Genomic DNA, 19,129 nt, shown 5'->3' on the forward strand with positions numbered 1-19,129 from the left:
TGTGAGGTCTGTTGTGTATCTGACTTTCTGTTGTGCTTTATAAGAGATGTTGCATGTGGTCTTATTTCTTCATTGTTAAAACAGCTTCTATTAAAGTAGGTAAGTTACGTATACTTTTTTTGTTTAGGAAAATTCAAAAGAGCTCAGCCATCTCCTATCCGGAATTGATGAATGTTGAATATTTGCACTTACCCAGAGCACCTCCCGTATTTGCTTTGGGTGTCTGCTCTCTTTGAATGTGTATTCTACGTAGGCTTACATATTCCATTTCCAGCTTCTTAGAAGCAATTTTAACTGTTGGTATTGCCATTTAAATAGCTCGGTTTCAGACATTTGTTTCCTCATCCACTCTCTGAGTTGGCATTTTCTGTTAAATAATGCATCCGATTTCTCCCACGTTAGAAAGTGCCTGCCATAAAAGCAACAGCTTAGAGGGAACGTGTTCTTTCCCTGTCGGGACGTTCTGGAGTCCTCCTGTGGTGGCTGCTGGCTCGGGAACATTTTGTGAGCACTTGAGTAATGGATGCTCTGGAATAGTCTCAGCAAACGTGCTGGGCAGGATTTTGCTACTAGTAGGGGTTTTCCTGTATGTGTTCCTAGCAGGATGTGTTTCCTTTCATATGAACCATAGAAATACATCTGCTGGAATCTTTAAACAGATAACTTCTCAATAAACAGGAAAATGTCAAAATTGTGGTCATTTTTTATGAGATTGATGGAAGTAGACAGAGAACAGAGAAAAATGTAGTAACATTTACTCAGGTGTTTTGAGTGTATTTGATTTGGTACCATTACAGTATAAACACCCTGTCTTGTCTACAGTTTCTCGTCCTAAACATCCAACACATTTCTTGTATGGCCTGTGAAATAAATTTTCTGTGTATAACTTGGCAGTACTATAAGACTTTACACTCTCCTCGAGGTTGGGGATTATCAACTGACTATATGATGGAAGTTTTATTCTGAGGGTGATTTTTAGCAGACTTTCCTCTGATGCTTACCTGGGGGGCCTGGCTGGCTCATTCGTTAGAGCATGCGACTCTTGGTCTTGGAATTAGGCATTCACGCCCCACGTTGGGTGTAGAGATTACATAAAAATAAAATCTTTAAAAAGTAAAATAAGTCCTTAAGCCATAGAGATAGACCTTATTTTTAACAGCTTGTTCTTGGTTAAGATGATCACCCAACATGTGAAGAAAGTTTTGGTGTTTTCTTTTTCCTTAGATGAGCTGTTAAGTATTGTGAATGTCAGTAGTCTGCTTTTAGATTTTTATTTGAAGCAAAAACAGGAGTAGATTGCTGGAATCTTTGTGGAAATAGAAAGTTGTACAGGAAATTTCCATTTGGAAAGAAAATGGAACATAAATTTGTGCAGCCACGATGGAGGCGCCTAAAAAAATTAGAAGTCGGATTACCTTATGATCCAGCAGTTCCACTCCTGCCTGTTTATCCAAAGGAAATGAAATCACTGGCTTAAAAAGGAATATATGCGCTCCCACGTTCATTGTAGCGTTATTTACAATAGCCAAGATTTGGAAACAATCTAAGTGTCCAATCAACAGATGAATTGATAAAGAAAATGTGGTATGTCTATATGAATTGCAATTATATTTATGTATAGATATAAACGTATATGTGTGTATATAGAATATATAAGTCAGACAAAGACAAGTACTGTATGATATCACTTAATGTTTTTTAACAAAAACCAAAACAGAACTCCTAGAACCAGAACAGAAGTGGGGGGAGTGAGGTGCATGAAATGGGTGAAGGTGATCAAAAGGTACAGACTTCAAATTATAAGATACCTAATCTTGGGGATGTAATGTACAGCATGGCAACCACAGAAAACATAAAGAACTTAAAAAAAATAAAGTTATGGTAATAGTCGCTGGACAGTGAAGACGTAACTCTTAATCCTCGTTTCTGGTGTTCAGTATTACGTGGGGATTTGGGCAGGGGAGGTGACTGCGCATGTTTGTAAAGTAGAGTCTCAACTACACCCCAGATAGGGCATTTCATAGTTGAGCCTATGCTCTCAACCTGTTCTCACATTATCCTTCAAGGACCTCGGTTTTTATTATCATGAAAACCATTTTAGGATAGTCCCAGTCTTATTAGAAATATGGGTAGAATGATAACTTTCATATCGTAAAGCCTTAGGTAAGGTTTGTAATTCTACCCTTGGTGGAAGTGAAAAACCACGCTGCATTTTCTCACATCGAAAATTAACTTATTTTGAAATTTGTAAACAATTCTTAGATTTGCTTAATGAATGACTTATTGCTACATTTTCTCCACTGCTGTGACGATCCTGCAATTGCAAAGAAAGAGCCCTACACATTTTTAAGAATTTGTACTTGAGAGACCTAATGAGCAGGCAACTTCTCCAGGGTTCAACTCTGACAAGACATTTAAAATTATACCTAATATTTCTTTGGACTTTGTGTCTGTTGTATTACTTCAGGATTTTTTCATTTACTTTTTTATTTTTACTATAATTGTTAGATTTCTGTATAAAGTACCTTAGTTCTATAATTTGGGACAAGATTATTTAATAAAAGAACTAAGATTGGATGATAGGATGTTTTAATTTGGAAATTCATAGCTGAGCATTAAAAAAAAAAACCAGTGAAACACTAATGCCATTTGATAATGCAAGCAGCTCTCTTGAGAGGAGGGGGTTTTTCTATTTGAGACAGATCTTATTTTTTCCTTTAAGGGGAAAATTGAAGTGTTGTAAATACCATGCTGAGGGAGGAGAACATAAATTTTGTGACGGGTCTTTGATAACTGGATGCTAGTTCTCTTAGGTGAAAATTACACTCTTGGCCCATAATCAGCAGGGAATTGATTTGGATCTTTTCCTTTCAGGTAGAGAAACCGACTAGGGAGCTCTTAAATAATAATTGCTGACATTTATTGGACAGCACTTATTATGCTTCAGATTCTATGCTGGGTACTTGGCAGACATTTAAAAAAAACTGCTTTGTTGAGATATACAGTAGTCCCTTGAACAATGTGGAGGTTGGGGAGACTGACCCCGCTTCGTGCAGTTAAAAATATGTGTATATAACTTTTGGGGTGCTTGGGTGGCTCAGTCTGTTAAGCGTCTGACTCTTGGTTTCAGCTCAGGTCATGATCTCACGGTTCATGAGATCGAACCCCCCATAGCGGGCTCTGTGAGCCTGCTTGGGATTCTTTCTCTCCCAGTCCCTCTGCCCCTCCCCCACTCATACTCGCCTTCTCTCTTTCTCCCTCTCTCTCTCAAAATAAATAAACTTAAAAAAATGTGTACATAACTTTTGACTCCCCCAAAACTTTACTAACAGCTACTGTCGACAGGAAGCCATGCTGATAACATACACAGTGGATTAGCACATATTTTGTATTATATATATCATATACTATAGTCTTATAATAGAGTAAGCTAGAGAAAAGAAAGTGTTTTAAGAAAAATTTAAGGCAGAGAAAAAACATTTACAGTCCTGTACAGTGTTTACTGAAAAAGATCTGCAAGTGGACCCGTGCAGTTTGAACCCATATTGTTCCAGGGTCACCTGTAATACACATACACCATGCAGTTCACCCATTTAAAGCATACAGCTCAATGGCTTTTAGTAAACACATTCACAGATATGTGCAGCCTTCACCATAGTCAGTTTTAGGACATTTTCATCACCTCAGAATGAAATCCTGTACTTGTCAGCTGTAACCTTTTGTTCTCCTATTGTCATTCCCTCCACCCACCCACCCACTCCCCCACAACCACTGATTTATTTTCTCTCTCTGTAAACTTGCCTATTCTGGACTTTGAGATGAATGGAATCCTAATATGTAGACTTTTATGATTGGCCTCTTTAACTCAGCGTAATATTTTCAAGGTTCATCTAAGTTGTAGCATTTATTACTACTTCATTCCTTTTTATTGCCAAATAATATTTCATTGTATGAGCGGGTCACATTTTGTTGTCCCACTTTTCTGATGGATGTCCAGCCAATGGGCTGTTTCCACCCTTTGGCTGTTGTGAAATATGCTGCTAAGAACGTTCATGTACAAATATTTGCTAGAGTACTTGTTTTTAATTCTTTGGGGTGTATTTCCAGGAGTGGATTTCTGGTCATATGGTCACTATTTAATCATCTCAAGAACTGCAGACAGGTTTCCAGAACAGCCGCGCCATCTCATTCCTGCTGGCAGCGGATGTGTGTTCTGACGTCTTGGCAGCCTCGCCAACACTTGCTACCCTCTGAGTTTCTGATTCCGGCCATCTTAGTGGGTTTGAAGTGGTATTTCTTTGTGCTCTTGGTTTATGTTTCCCCAGTGACTAGTGACGTCCAGCATCTTTTCATGTGCTTATTGGACATTTGTGTACCTTCTTTGGAAAAATATCTAGTCAAGTTATTGGCAGCCTTTTTAATTGGATTATTTAAATTGGTCTTATGGAATTGTAGGAATTCTTTTATATATTGTAGGTGCAGGTGCCTTATCAGATACATGATTTGCAAAACATCTCTCCCATTCTGATGGGTTGTCTCTTTACTTTCTTGATGGTATCTTTTGAAGCCAAAGATTTTTAAGTTTGATAAAATCCAGTTTATCTACTTTTTATTTTGTTGCTTGTGCTTTTGGTGGTGTCCTAAGAATCCCTTGTCTGGTCCAAGGTCATGAAGATTTACTTCTGTGTTTCCTTCTAAAAGTTTCATGGTTTTAATTCTCTTATGGTTATATCTTTGATCCATTTTGAGTTAATTATTTTCTATGGTGTGGGTTAGGGTCAGGCTTCTTTTGTATGTGGCTATCCAGTGGTCCTAGCACCTTTTGTTAAAAAGGCTGTTTTTCCCCCCATTGAATGTTTTTGGCACTCTTGTTGAGAACCACTTGACCAAAGATGTATGAATACCTTTCTGGACTTTGAATTTTGTTCCATTGATCTATATGTTCATCCTTGTTCTATACCTCACTGTCTTGATTTTCATCACTTTGTAGTAAGTTTTGCAATCAAGAAATGTGGATCTTCCTAATTTGTTCTTCTTTTTCAAGGTTGTTTTGTTTTTTGGGGGGTTCCCTTCCAATTCCATATGAAATTTAGAATGTGTTTATTAATTTCTACAAAGTCAGCTAAGATTCTGAAAGGGATTGCTTTAAATCTGTAGATCAGTTTGCGGAGTATTGCTGTCTGTTTTTTAAAGGACACTCCATGCCTACTGTGAGGCTTGAAATCACGACCTGAGATAAAGAGTCGCATGCTCTACCAACTGAGCCAGCCAGGCGCCCCGGAGTATTGCTGCCTTGATGTTTAGTCTTCTTCTGGTCCATCAGCACTGGTTGTCTTTCCATTTAATTGTGGTCTTCTTTAGTTTCTTTCAGCAGTGTCCTCGTGTAGTTTTCAGTGTACAGGTCTTTCACCTTCTTGGTTAGGTGTTAGTTCTTTAGATGTTTGAAAGGCTTTGGTGGTGAAACCATTATCTGGACCTGGGATTGTCAGACGTTGATTTTAATTCTTAAAAGTGTGAATTCCTTCATTTTATAGAAGAGGAAACTGAAGCTCAGAAAGGTTAAGTAATTTGCTAGTAAGTGGCAAAACTGGGATCCTAATCCAATTACTTTGTCAAGTTCTAGGATAACCATAGCTGACGTGTATTGCGTAATTAGGTGTCTCTAACCATCCGAGGTGCTTTAACATGCTAATATCCTGCTACAACCCCAGCGCCAACTGCTCATTTAATAATAACTTCTGTTTTGTGTAGATCATACCCGTTTTTAGACAGAGAATCTGACACCTGCGGAGAGCCAGTGACGTGCCCTACTGAACCTTGGCCAGAACGTGAACGGTTCAGCTGTGCTTCTCACTCACAAGGCCGGCTGACTCCGGAGCCTGCCCTCCGAATCTTTTCTCTGCTGTGTGCAGCAGAAGCAGCTGTGCCACATGCAGACGGCTGAGCCCAGATCAGGTTCGACCTGACACTGCCCTTCAAGTTCCGCTCGAACACAGCTGCCACCGTCAGTGTATGCTGTGCAAGTGCTGGCTTTTTCTCACTGCTCCACTGCGCGGCCAGCACTTCCTCGGTCCTGACTCCGTGTGGTTAGGATGAAAATAAGTGGGCACTACGTGTAATATAGAAATGACTTTTAAGGGTGTTTTAGTATGTCAGCCAGCCAGCAGATTCCTATAATAGTTTTCAGTGAGGACCTCCAAAGCACTTTACATGCTTCTATAATATTGTTGGTGAGATTAGACAGTATCCACGCTATTTGAGTGAAGAGGAAAAATGGTCTCTATTTTGTAAGTTAGAGGCCTTGAGGAAGGCCTCAAATGTCCATTCACATTTCAGAGGTGGCGCAAAAAGCTGACTGGATGCCTTGTGTGGGCGGTGGGGCTGGTTGAGTGGTGGAACTCATGGAGGGAGGGTAGGTTTGCTCTCCTGCAGAGTAGAGTGGGTGGTATCTGGGCTTGGGAACCCCCGGAACAAGGGCTGGAGGCTCCACTGCTCAGAACCAGGTTGTCAGTGGAACCCGCTCACACCTGTGCTCACACCTGTGCTGGGTGTTGTCCTGTCCAGGGCCTGCAGCCAGGCTTCTGCTGAGGCTGGTGTGGGGCAGTCCCCTGATAGGGCAGCGCTGGAGGAGGGCGTCTCGCTGCTTTTAATTTTAGGCCTTCAGTCCAGTTTTTCTGCAACCAGTATCTCACATTGTATCTGTAGAGACATACAACTTTCCTGAGTGCTCCGGGCTTTCATAGTGGGCCTTGGCAGGCATACTTTTGTGAGCCTGTCCTGAGGCACTCAGCAGAGTCAGTAACACATGCATGATAGCTTTCTATCTTCCTAGATTTTGTTGTCACATTTTTTTTTAAAGGTTTTTTTTTTTAGGAGTTCCTGGGTAGCTCAGTTGGTTAAGTGTCTAGACTGTTGATTTTGGCTCAGGTCATGTTCTCACGGTTCATGGGATTGAGCCCTAGGTTGGACTCTGTGCTGATAGCACAGAGCCTGCTTGGGATTCTCTCCCCTTCCCCCCCCTCCACCCCCACATGTACATGATCTCTCTCAAAATAAATAAATGAACTTTATTTTCTTAAAGTAATCTCTACAGCCAACATGGGGCTCGGATTTTCACAACCCTGGCTGACACGCCCCACCCACTGAGCCAGCCAGGCCGCCTCCACACGTGCTCCTTTGTAGGCTTCTTTCCAGTGCCTTTTTTCATGCCTTTGGTGTTTATGCCTACTTTTATTCCTTTACAGCATTTTACTAGGATTTAAGGAAGAAATGGAGATAAATGCCTTTGTATTTCTTTTGTAAATCACCTTTTTCTGTCCTCTGTAAATTTTCTCTTGGGGTTCTCATGGGTTTTTCATGTAAAACCTTATATACATGTATGAATGATAACTCTCTGATATATGGTGCGATCCCTTCTTTTCTGTTAACTTCTTTTTGAAGTACTTGTTGGAAGATAGTGAAGATCCCAGCTTTTGCAAACTTATACAGATGGTTGTATAGGGAAATGGATCCTGAGACCAGCTGGCTGTACACTGACTTTTATATGGATGTGATTTTCTCTTGGTTTTCACCACCTCATGGAGCTGTCTTATCTGTTCATGCTTGAGAAGCATTCACACTGTTTCACAGAAGACAGACTCTGGCCAAGTGGAAGCAAATCATTTGCCATCTCCTCTACCAAATACTCTAAGTATATGGTCCTGGTAGTCAGCTGGAAAGGTCTGGCAACAGCTGGGCTGAGGAACACGGGTGCTCAGCTGCCTGCCAAGCGTTTGTTGCCTCGGCCCAGCCACATGCCCCAGGCTTGGAAAGAGGCCACTTTTGCACATGCCTTGGAAGGGTAGGAGCCTCTGGCAAATAGAAATGATCTTCCTCTGCATTTAGCCGTGGGCCCAGAGCCATGCGGAAGGGAGTCAAAGGGAAGGAATTAGCAACAACAGCCCACCATGTGTCCCATTTGGCACGAGTGGACAGGTGTTAAACCTTCCTCTGCAAAGCAAGCAGGAGTACTGTTTGCAGCTGTCTTGTCAGGTTTGACCATGTTCCATTTCCTCTTACGTTTTCTCCACGCTCCTTCTATCCTAGCCAGTAGGAACAGAATGTCTTGCATTAGCAGACAGGAAAATTATATTGGATACAGTCTAGGAAACCCTGATCAGGTGAGGCCTGGACATCCCAAAGCATTCAGCTTTCAGTGCACATGTCTCTGGGACACCTGATGGAATCTGGAGTCCAAAGTGACCCGTGAGGAAGCCCAGGAACACCAGCTCAGTGTCACTTCCCTTTTCCCAGGTCCCCTGGTTACTTGGGAAATGGTTCTGGTGAGTGATCAGCTCCGACGTGAAGCCCCACCTGGTTTCACTTCCCCTCCCTGAATTTTTCTTTTCCTCTGACTCCTACTGCCGGGTCGGCCCAGACCGTTCTCAGGCTGGTTTGCTGCCGCAGTTCAGCCAGCACCTTGCTTGTAGCTCCTTCCCGTCTAAGATGTCCCATCTGCTACTGCCATCCTAAAGAGCACTTTTATTATACTACTTTCTGTTTAAATCTTTGCTTCTCGTTTCTAAGACCTGGCTTTTGACCTGTCTGCTGCTCTGTCTGCCATGTTAGTCAGCGTCCTGTTGGCACTTAAGCACCGGGAGTTCTGTTGTAAGTTGTTTTAAGTTGCTCTGATTGTTATCCCTATGTTGGAAGGCTTTTGAAGAGCAGGATGGCTGCTTACGTCTCTCGAATTTGGCACCACACGCAGTCGGGCTTGTGGAGTCCTCAGCAGGCTGCTGATGTCTGGGGGGAAATGCTTAAAATCTGAGAAATTGCCATGGCACACTGAGGAAAAAGCCACAGCATCATAGCTTTTGGGGGGTTTTCTTTAGCTTCAGGTTCACCATGTAACTTCTCTCTGGAATTTCCTTTTCTATAAATGGGGAGGGTTGGAGTGAGTTATCTTTCGATTCCCGCCCAGCCCTGAAAGGCTAATTTTCCTTCGTTCTTTGCCTTGATCATCCTCTCCTGAAATTAAAACGGATGAGCTGTCTCTGGATCTTGAATTAGGAATTTTTCATTTCTTTGTAATTCTTTCCCTGACGCATTTTGCAGTTTTCTCTGGGTATGTGCTGCTGAAGGAAATTTGGGTTTGCCATTTGGCTACTTTTTAGGAGAGCAGACAAAATGCTGTATCATTCTGATTTCTTCCCCCACTCCCCTTGAAGTTTCTCATTTGTAACAATAAAGCTTTCAGGCAGGTGTGTGATTTTAACATAATTTTTGCTCTTCTACAGACACAATGAGGCGAGTGGTACGACAGAGCAAGTTTCGGCATGTATTTGGACAAGCGGTGAAAAATGACCAGTGTTACGATGACATCCGGGTTTCTCGAGTGACCTGGGATAGTTCCTTTTGCGCTGTCAATCCCCGGTTTGTTGCCATAATCATAGAAGCGAGTGGGGGCGGGGCGTTCCTTGTGCTCCCTCTGCACAAGGTAAGTAATCGGACTTCCCCTTCTCTTGGCCGCCCTCTGGTAATCTGGGTTTATTCCGTCATAGGTTTACTCTGGGGATTGATGGTTGACCAAGAATGATGTGCTTACAGGGACCATCAGACGCTGATGTAATTGACATTCAATTCCACACAGTTTACTAACCACGTCAGTTTTTCTCTAACAGAGAATCATTAAACAGAATGGTGACCTCTGTTCTGGGTGTACCTGCTGTGGATAAGAAATTATAATGATGCTGTGAGCATGGGCAGGCGCGGGCATCTTGTGATTTGGTTAATAATCCACTTCTCACAGAAGTTTTTCTAAAAAGTGCAGTTTTTAAAAAGAGCCGAAGTGTGTAAGTTAATCTTCCTCCTCCTCTTGCTGTGTAGTGATGAGGATCGAAGACTTTTGGATGTTTTGAATGATAAATGGAATGAGAGCTTAAGAAAATGTCCCCAAACAGTGCACATTTCAAGTCTGGACAAGACTGAGTTTCACCATAGAATCCAAACCGTGCAAATAAGTGGTAGAAATAAAGGGTCTTTACTATAAGCTGTTACGTGTGACCTGGACCCTCACCCAGCTTCCCAGTCTCCTGACTTTTTATCCTTCCAGGGAGCCCTCTACAATATGAGGGAGAAGGTAGGAGGTTTGGGACTTTCTGACTGTTCTTGAATATGGCAGATGGAACTCAGTCCTACTTGAACAGGAAATCCCAGCACTGCAGATAAGTGGGGAGGGGTGCTGAGAAGAGAGGGAGCTTGCAAAGTGTCGTTTTCTAGTTGGCTCCTGGGAGGAAAATAGTTTGGTGAGTCCTAAGCTCTAATGATAAGGGCTCAGGACTGGGGAGGATGCAGGTGTTGGGTCACGTTCGGCTGTCTCCACTCCGCTGAGAACATTGGGTGTCCCTGAGTCTCAGCCATGCGTGTTAGGGACGCATCTCATAACGGACCTTGTCATTCTGTAGAGGGTTCCAGTAAAGTGAGTTGCTGTCAAAGTATTGTTTCCCATTATATTTTGGTGTTTTTTCATTGGGAAAACTCTCCCTTGGAAAACTTCCAATTCTCCTGTACTTTACTTTCTCTCATGACTGATTTATTTTAATATCTGATTTTTACTTCAGTGGCCGGGTTGATGTGATATTACACAATGGGACCATCTCATTACAGAAATAGGAGATGGATGCTTCTAGGGAACAAATTTGATAAGCGTTTTCCAAATGTACCTTCTTATTGGCAGAGTTGGTGATTATATTTTAAAGGAGAATTTTTCATTAGGTTGAAATTTAATTTTCTACTCGAATACTTTCATTTCTGTGGAGAAAATTGCTGTTTCATGGCAAATAATACATTACAGTGTTTTAACTGCTTACCCGATTCTGGGGTGGGAGTTTGAACTTAAGGTCAGTCGCATGTGGCGGGTTTTATGGTGGCCAGCTGAGAGGACACTCCCCTTGTCAGCCAAGATCCAGGACTGGACCACCGCCATCTGTGTTGGAGTTTGCATTTTTATTCCCCCTTTTATAGACCAAGGGATACATCTAAGACTTTTTTTCTTCAAAGAAATGGAACAAGCCAGTTAAGAAGCCCAAAATAATTTTTGAATGGCTGATCTTTGTCTGAGTTGAGACCATTCTCTTCAAGTCCTAAACCACAGGAGGCTCTGTGAACCCATCTTTGCTTGTACAAGCATGGGAAGCGTGGAGTCTCATCCTGCCATGTAAGGGAGACCCTCATGCGGTTCCTAGGCTAACTAGACCTTAGGATTTGGTTCTCCCTTGCATTGGTATTCTGTTCCTTTACCAGTTCTGTAGGTGTTAAGATAGAATAAGCTGCTTTAAAAATTCCCCCATTTGGAAGAAGTGTTAGTTTTTGGAGGAGTAAGGGTCTTTTTCCCAGACAAGTGTATGCTCTGGTTGGCTCTGCTCCTTCAATATTAATTTGTTTTGGAGGAGGCGACAGCCCAGCCGTTGGAAATAAGGTCAGTACTTGGAGTTACTGACTTTTGTAATCGACGGATTCATACGCTCCTGTGGGATTTGTGTGTATAGGGTGTGTGTGGCCAGCCCTTAGAGTCCAAGTGGCGTACGGGGAGAGCATGGGGCTGGGATCCGGAGCCGCTGGTTCAGGCCTGGCTCAACTGCAGACTTGTACTGGGACATGGCTATGTCACTCTGTCCTTCCTGCAATTTCAGTGTCTTGACAGCTTTGAGGTAGTTTTATAACGAGGTACTGCTTTTGTTTAAAGCAAAGAAAAACCAGATTCTCACATATAATAGGAAATGATGCTTGAAGTCAGATCGCAGGCCACCGTGCTCTGGGTGTGTCCTGGGCTCCAGTGCGTGCCTGCTGATAGCAGCCTGGGGTTACTCGAAACGTCAGCTGTAGGAGATGGGCCTGGGCTTTAACAACCGTCTCAGAGACTTCTAGTAGTGACCCCTCCCCCCTTCTTCCTAGTTATAGACAGGCAATGTTGGTTTTGGTGGTGCTTTGAGGTTCTCTGTACATATTAATATTGAATATGCATGTATTGATCTTCAGATGTACTGTGACTCCTTCAGAAAGGCTCCTGTTTAAAAACACGGCCTTCCATGAATTTCTTTTCAAAGCCAGTTAGTGTCAGCAGTAAATAGGGCTTATTATTGCTACTTCATGAGGCTTGTGGTTAGATTCTGGGAAAATCGTGATCTCTGTCTTCCGGGACTTAAAAAAATGGAAAGAGTAGCAGAGACAAATACAGTAAAACACATGCCTAGCAAGAGGCAAGCTTAGGAATGAATGTAGATTTATTGGAAGTGTATGGTTTCTGAGGTTTTTGTTAAGAGGGTTGTATTAGGGAGAGAGGGGTTGTGGGCGGTCACTGCTAGAGGACCACAGAAAGTGTTCGGCCCTGAGGTGGGGTGATTTACATTAGCGCGCATGGTTCGGGATCTCTTTTGTAATGTTCCTCTCAAGCTGTGGCATGCCGCGCTGTCATGACTTGCAAGGTGTGGCTTAATGCATTTTCTTATGATTTGGTCTTTCAGAGGATGAATAATAGCAGTCTTGCCAAACAGAAGTTGGCTTTGTGGTTTTGACTGTAGGGATTTCCACCCCCCACCCCCCAGTTACACAAGCTGCCTTGTAGCCAGAGCATACAGGTTTCAGCTCCCCATGCACTGTATCATGTGGGCGCGAACAGGCCACGCCGGTGGTGTGGGAAGCGGTATTCCCATCCCCATCCCTGCCGAGAACCATGGAGGCTCAAGCCCACTGGGGTTTGTGACAATACATGTGTGCAGGCACATACACGCTTCTGATCCCCGTGAATCTGTAAATCCTAACTTAAAACGGGTAGGGGAGGTTGTTAGAATTGTATGCTCTTGATCTCTTAACGTTCGCGTAGGTGGAGGATGCGGATGGCGGGCCCCTGTCTCCCCTCATTGCTTTCTCCCTTCCTCCCTGGACTCTACTTACTTTGGGTTTTTGGGGTGGTGGCTAATTTCATCCTCCCAGTAATTGACTCTGAGGAAGTTCTGCTCTTGGCTGTGGTGGCTGGGTGTGGCCAGGCCTCTGTTAACCTTTTGGGTCACTGTGTCCCTCTCCTGGCTCCTTTGGAATCGCTGTGGAGCACCTTCTTACACACAGTTGCGTTTCTCCCATTGGTTTTAGGAACTGTGGTGGCCGGTGGGGAGGGGGCTGGGGGGGAGGGATATTTGTGGCATTGCCTTATTTATGTCTGTGAGCTATCTCTTCAACTCATTTTGTAGTCTTTATCAACTAGGGTTGTGTGAAAGAATTCAGTCCTGCAGAAGATAATTCCAGTAACTATTAGTTCTCTCAAGGATGGGACATGCTATGCCTTCTAGATGCATACGACAGAAATTCATTTCATGCATTTGCTGACTTCTAGCATTAGGACTTAATTTTTTCATAGAACCTGGGTTGACAAGGCTTGCTTTAGAGTGTTTTTCTTTGATATTGATGGAGGAAGAAATCTTGATAAATTTTGGTCAGTATTCTGAATACCTCTTCTTACTGTCCAGTGTCCAACTTGAGTGTTCTCTCTGATTCACTGAGTCAGGGGAAGTCCTCCTTTGGGTTCCCTTAGCCGCCTGTCTGTGCCACTAATACCCCAGGCTGCACCGTCACGTTGTGCTAGAATTATTTTCTCAGCCACCTCACGATAAGGGGGGGATGATTATAGCCTCTTGATCTCTTTGACGGTCACTTGGATGGCGGGTGCAAACCGGATGGCAGTTTGTGTGGTAGGCCTTGATAGAGGTTCTCCGGAGCCTGGCCTTCCTCCGTTGCAGCGGACCTCCGAGATGTCCTTCGGTCCTTCTGCCCTCCTCGTATTTGTGCTGTCATGTCGTTCCTTCCCCCTCCCACCCCTGCAACAGTAATTAGGGCTGAACGTGGTGACCATGGGATACGGTGGAATTGATGGCATGTGGCTTCTGAGACTAGGTCATGAAAACGTATTGGCTTCTACTCTGTCTCTTTGGGAAGTGCCATGTTTCAAGGACACTTAAGCAGTTCTCTGGAGAGGTCATAGGACCGCCTGCTGTAGTCCTGTAGTCACCAGCTGACCAGCCACGTGAGTGAGCCGTCTTGGAAGTGGATCCTGCAGCCACGACTGACACACTGACTCGTGAGGACTCTGCCCCAGAACCACTCCCAGAAGGTCCTTTTGGACTCCTAACCCTCAGACTATGAGAGGATAAATGTTTACTGTTTTAAATAGGTTTTAGGGTAACTTATTAAGCGACTGAAAACTGATACATGTTTTCTTTGAATATAGCGGAGCGTCTGACTCAATGTTAGGTCACACAATGCGTGAATAACTGAGTTCCTTATAGTGACCTAAAAGGCCTGCTGGTAGTTTTAGGCACTTTTTCCACATATTTGTATAGGTACATAAATACATGCAGGTATATAACATTCTTAAATCTTAAATGAATAAAATGAATAATTGAGGGATTGTGTACAGTAACAAAAGTATATGGCAAGATTTGGTTATCCTGTGTTCCATGATACTATCCTCTAACCTAAGAAATGTGTTGTGAGGTCAGAGTCACTGTCCTGTGTGTGACTTCAAATTATATTATTGGTTTTGGGGTAGAAGTCAGGAATGTTAATTGTGATGGTGGGACTGAAGGTGATTTTTATTTTCTACTTTATAATTACCTGTATTTTTTCAAAATATTTTGCCATGCACTTATTACATGTAAAGGTTATTTCTAAAAGTATTATCAGTAATATTATCAGAGCATATTAAAGAGCTGATTGTTCTTTAAGCTCTAGTGAAGTCTAAGACAGTACCTTAAAAATCATGTTTATTCGTTCCCATACTCATTCCTTAGACACTTGAGTACCTGTTCTGTGCCAGGACCTGTGTCAGATTCTTGCTTTTAAAAACCTTTGGTAGCAGTGGACCTTGATCTCTCCAGTGGGGAGCTTTGTACTCACATAAAGTTGTCTGACACAGTGGTGAGAGATGAGTTCCAATGAGGCTTGTAAGTCAAGGAAGACATCAGAGAAGGGTCTGCTGGAATTCAGGTTTCTCCTGTGAGTGGGAGTTACGGATGAAACAGAAGAGGAGCCCAGCCTATTCGCTAAACTGATGAGTTTGAAGAGGTGCTCTGTTCTCAGACGGACAGAGAATGAGGTGGGAGGCACATTCCCCTTCAGATTCCTGGATCTCGGGGTGTGGAGGTGGGTGTTTGGTGAAACTGGTGAAATCGGATGTTTGAGGAGGTGACGGATAGCTTTTTGGCAGAAAAACCAATTCTTTCATTCTTTTTGTGTATCACTTCCAGTGTAAGTAGTGCAAAATTGGTGTTTTCCTTAATCATCATATGGAGAAGGACCAGATAATAAGCACAATTTAGGATTATAGTAACTGGATCAACATAGCATCATTACTGTTTCTTCTTCAGGAGAAGGCAGTGACTTCATGTCACACTCATAAAAATGGGACTCGGGTATGACATCAGAGTGTGCTTGGAGAGGGTCCCCTTCATACATGGTGCCTTAGTTTTCACACCGGAGAGTGTGGCTGTCATGTTCTGCACTTGCAGAAGTCAAAACTCAGATTGAGAGATTGCCCAGAGCTATGGGGTCTTTCAGGGATTAGAACCTGGATCTCTGAGTCTTTATTTGATTGGCACATGTGTATCATGTAGATTTTTGATTAACATATTTCCCCCACCCACTGAGTGAGAGATTTTGTTTTTTGTTTTTTTTTTATTTTGGTATAGAAACCGTGGTCTAATTGATACTTAATCCTTTGCATTCTTTCTCTGGGATTCGAAGGCTTATGCTAGCTCGTCAGAGCTTTGGTTCTGTCAGTTTGGAGAATTGTCTTGAGGTTTGGAAAGTACTGGGTCTGTACCATGCCTCGAGGACACGGCCACAGCCATGAGATCGCGGCACTTCATGTCACTGAGGCTGTCCTTTAAGCGTCAGGCACTGTGCTTAAGTGCCTTCTTTCATAGGCTAATTCAAAAGGGATGACAGTCTCCTGATGGTGCCTTTCTCCATGACCCCCAGTCACTGCCAGCACCTGCTGGATTTGCATTGGCTGCGTCTCCCCCTTACTGTACGTGGCTGACAGGCAATTTCCATTCCCACAAATAGGAGTGATCCGTTTTGGACGAGAGTAGTGATGCCAGGGGCCCTTTGCACAGATGTGGACGTTTGTACATGGCAGCCTTGGTGTCACGGGCAGGGAATAATTTTATTCAGTGTCAGTATCCTGATGTGTCATGGGATGCCCATTCACTGCCTCCTGAAATAGACGCTGTCTGATGCCCTGAGCACCTTAAACTGTCGATTGTATGGGCCATGAAAGGCTGGGAGGCAGGAGAGGGGGGAGGAGGATGCAAGGGAGGGCACCAGGTGCAGAACAATGACTTCCAAATTATGTCACGAGCCGGCAGCCACACGAGCACTGTACGGCCTCATTACCACATGAAGTGCCACAGAAGGGCCCTTTCATTTTCTCCCAGTGACTGTTCTCCACAGTCTTGCTATAGGGGCTCATGGGGGGAGGGATACAGTGCTCACCCCCAGTTAACAACAGAGCACAGAATCCTGGCAGAAGGAAACTCACAATGTACCCCGGGGCTATTTTTGATGACAGTGAGTGGCTGTGACTCAGAGTGTGCCCCGGCAGATGACGGCTTCCACCCTCCCCTCCCCATCCTCCTCCCTGGGAGATGAGCAGGCAGCCGTCCTTTGTATGGTTCGGTTCTTTGGCCGGCTTCTCCCGCCGCTGCAGCTCGCTGATGTGGCCGCAGCAGCCGGCCCGCAGGCCTGACGGGGCTCTGACAGTGGTTTTTACCATATATGGCCATCAGAGCTCTGGGGCTGTCAGCCGGCCAGGATCATTTCCTTCCTTTGCTTTGATTGGCTGCTTGGTGGCTCACAGAATGGTGGGATCTGGGAGTGTGTGGTGAAGGGAAGCCACTGAGTCAAGTGCAAAGAACGTTTAACTCTTTGCTGGTTTTCTGGCGGAGAGTCTGGGTGGAGCACACCGGCCTGTGGTGCCTGCAGGGAGCCCTCGGTGTCTAAACATTAGATCCAAAGTCTGGGAAAGCAGCAGAGAAAAAGTTTCTGAACTCATAATTACTCTGACATAGACCCAAGGCTTAATGGGCAAATATCTGAAGTCCTGATTTGTCCAGAAGCCTCCTTATAACCATATGTAGCAGATTTTCTGCTGCCGAGTTGAATATCCGTGCTAGTTAGGGGTGGGACCTGAGTGGAGTCCAGGGGAGGCTGAGCTGGGAGGCTGAGTGATGGAGCACGTGTTGGCTCTCTCAGAGGAATGGTGACTTGGGTTTCTTCTCTGGCTGAGCTTTAAGTCATGAGTAAATGATACAGTCTATGGAGTCGGGCCTGTTTTCCTGTCCTCCTGTGTGTTTATAACTGAGCTGCCTCTGCCACAGACCCCAAGGCATCTACCTTAAAAAAAAAAAAAAAGTTACACTGTTTTTCTGGTTTTCATCCCTACTTACTTCCGGGAGGGTGGATTTTTATTCTGAAGCTTGTGTGTAACCCCGGGCGGAGCTGGGACTAAAAGGGTAAGTTGCTCTGGAGCTCCTCATCATTCACAGGGGGTCCTGCGGGGGAGACACATCTGGTGTCCTGTGCTTCGTGCAAGCGACTGATTACTCTGCTTTCTGATTTCATACTGAATGGTTTAATTTCCCACGTGTGCACTTGTCAGTAGTTATTTTGCTTTTCGGCTTTTGCTTTCTTTTTTTTTTAATGTTTTTTTAAAATGTTTTTTATTTATTTTTGAGAGACAGAGAGAGACAGTGCGAGCAGGGGAGGGTCAGAGAGAGAGGGAGACACAGAATCCGAAGCAGGCTCCAGGCTCTGAGCTGTCAGCACAGAGCCCGACGCGGGGCTCGACCTTACGAACCGTGAGATCATGACCTGAGCCGAAGCTGGACGTTTAACCGACTGAGCCACCCAGACTCCCCTCGGCTTTTGCTTTCAAGCTGAATTTTATTCTGACTAGATTCTACCTCATTTGGGGTTCCTAGTCGTTTTTTGTTCTCAGACCAGAAGTACTTGGAATTAGTTGTCTGTAGTGATGAGGTTTTCACCTTACAGATTTTTTGTTAGGAACTACAGGGTCTATTCCCTATTGCATATTTGGCCGTGGTTGAGTCAGGAAACATTCACTTCCACTGTTTTTGCTTTCTGATAATGAAATCCATAGGTTTACAGGAACTTCCCTCAGATTCTTTTTTTTTAATATTTTTTTAATGCTTTTTTCATTTTTGAGAGAGAGACTGAGCATGTGTGTGGGAGGGGCAGAGAGAGAGAAGGAGATACAGAATCTGAAGCAGGCTCTGGCTCTGAGCTGTCTGCACAGGGCCCAACACAGGTCTCAAACCCACGAACTGAGTTCATGACCTGAGCCGAAGTTGGATGCTCAACGAACAGCCACCCAGGTGCACCACTTCCCTCAGATTCTTAATGAGGACTTTAAAAAAAATTTTTTTTAAACGTTTATTTATTTTTGAGAGAGACACAGAATGTGAGCAGGGGAGGGTCAGAGAGAGAGGAAGACACAGAATCAGAAGCAGGCTCCAGACTCTGAGCTGTCAGCACAGAGCCTGACGCGGGGCTTGAACTTGTGGACTGCAAGATTATAACTTGAGCCGAAGTCCGGTACTTAACCAACTGAGCCACCCAGGTACCCCATTAATGAGGATGTTTAAAATGGTCTATGTAGTGTTAGACCCAGGTTTTAAAGAGGGCCTGTAACAATCAAAATAATCTGCTTGGCATTTATTTTCTCGGGTGCTATGAAGACGGTTGTTTTTCACACACAGGCAGGCGAGGCCTCCGTGGCACACACTGCCTCTCCCTGGCAGCCCGAGTGTCTAGCTTGCTTTCCAGGACTGGGCAACCCGATCTGTGTGGGTTATTCCAGGGGACCTCCGCCTACCCTCAAGGTCGGTGTTTTCGGTTCCCTTAAAGTAAAACCTCCTCCAAATGTACTATTCCTGGGTCAGGAGCCATCCCTCTCAGTGACCAGCCTGTCCACCAGTCAGGTGTCATGTGCCTTGGTCTCTGCAGCCTGCCGCCGGAGTCCCCATCTCGGCGCCTGAGCCTCTCCCCAGCTGTCCGGCCCCACGGCACAGACACTGGT

At 44.2% G+C, this 19,129-nt stretch overlaps 1 protein-coding gene across 1 annotated transcript in view; it reads left to right on the top strand.

Annotated features, from left to right (window-relative positions):
- The window catches only part of CORO1C (coronin 1C), a 73,617-nt gene that overhangs the window by 16,608 nt on the left and 37,880 nt on the right, over window positions 1-19,129 (top strand). Inside the window, exon 2 of the mRNA XM_029921764.1 lies at window positions 9,276-9,475. Within this exon, the coding sequence (XP_029777624.1) occupies window positions 9,281-9,475 (195 nt within the window). The 5' untranslated portion in view covers window positions 9,276-9,280. The remainder of the gene's footprint in view (window positions 1-9,275; window positions 9,476-19,129) is intronic.

The sequence above is a fragment of the Suricata suricatta genome, chromosome 14 (genome assembly GCF_006229205.1).
Source record: "Suricata suricatta isolate VVHF042 chromosome 14, meerkat_22Aug2017_6uvM2_HiC, whole genome shotgun sequence".
In the NCBI taxonomy this organism is placed as follows: domain Eukaryota; kingdom Metazoa; phylum Chordata; class Mammalia; order Carnivora; family Herpestidae; genus Suricata; species Suricata suricatta.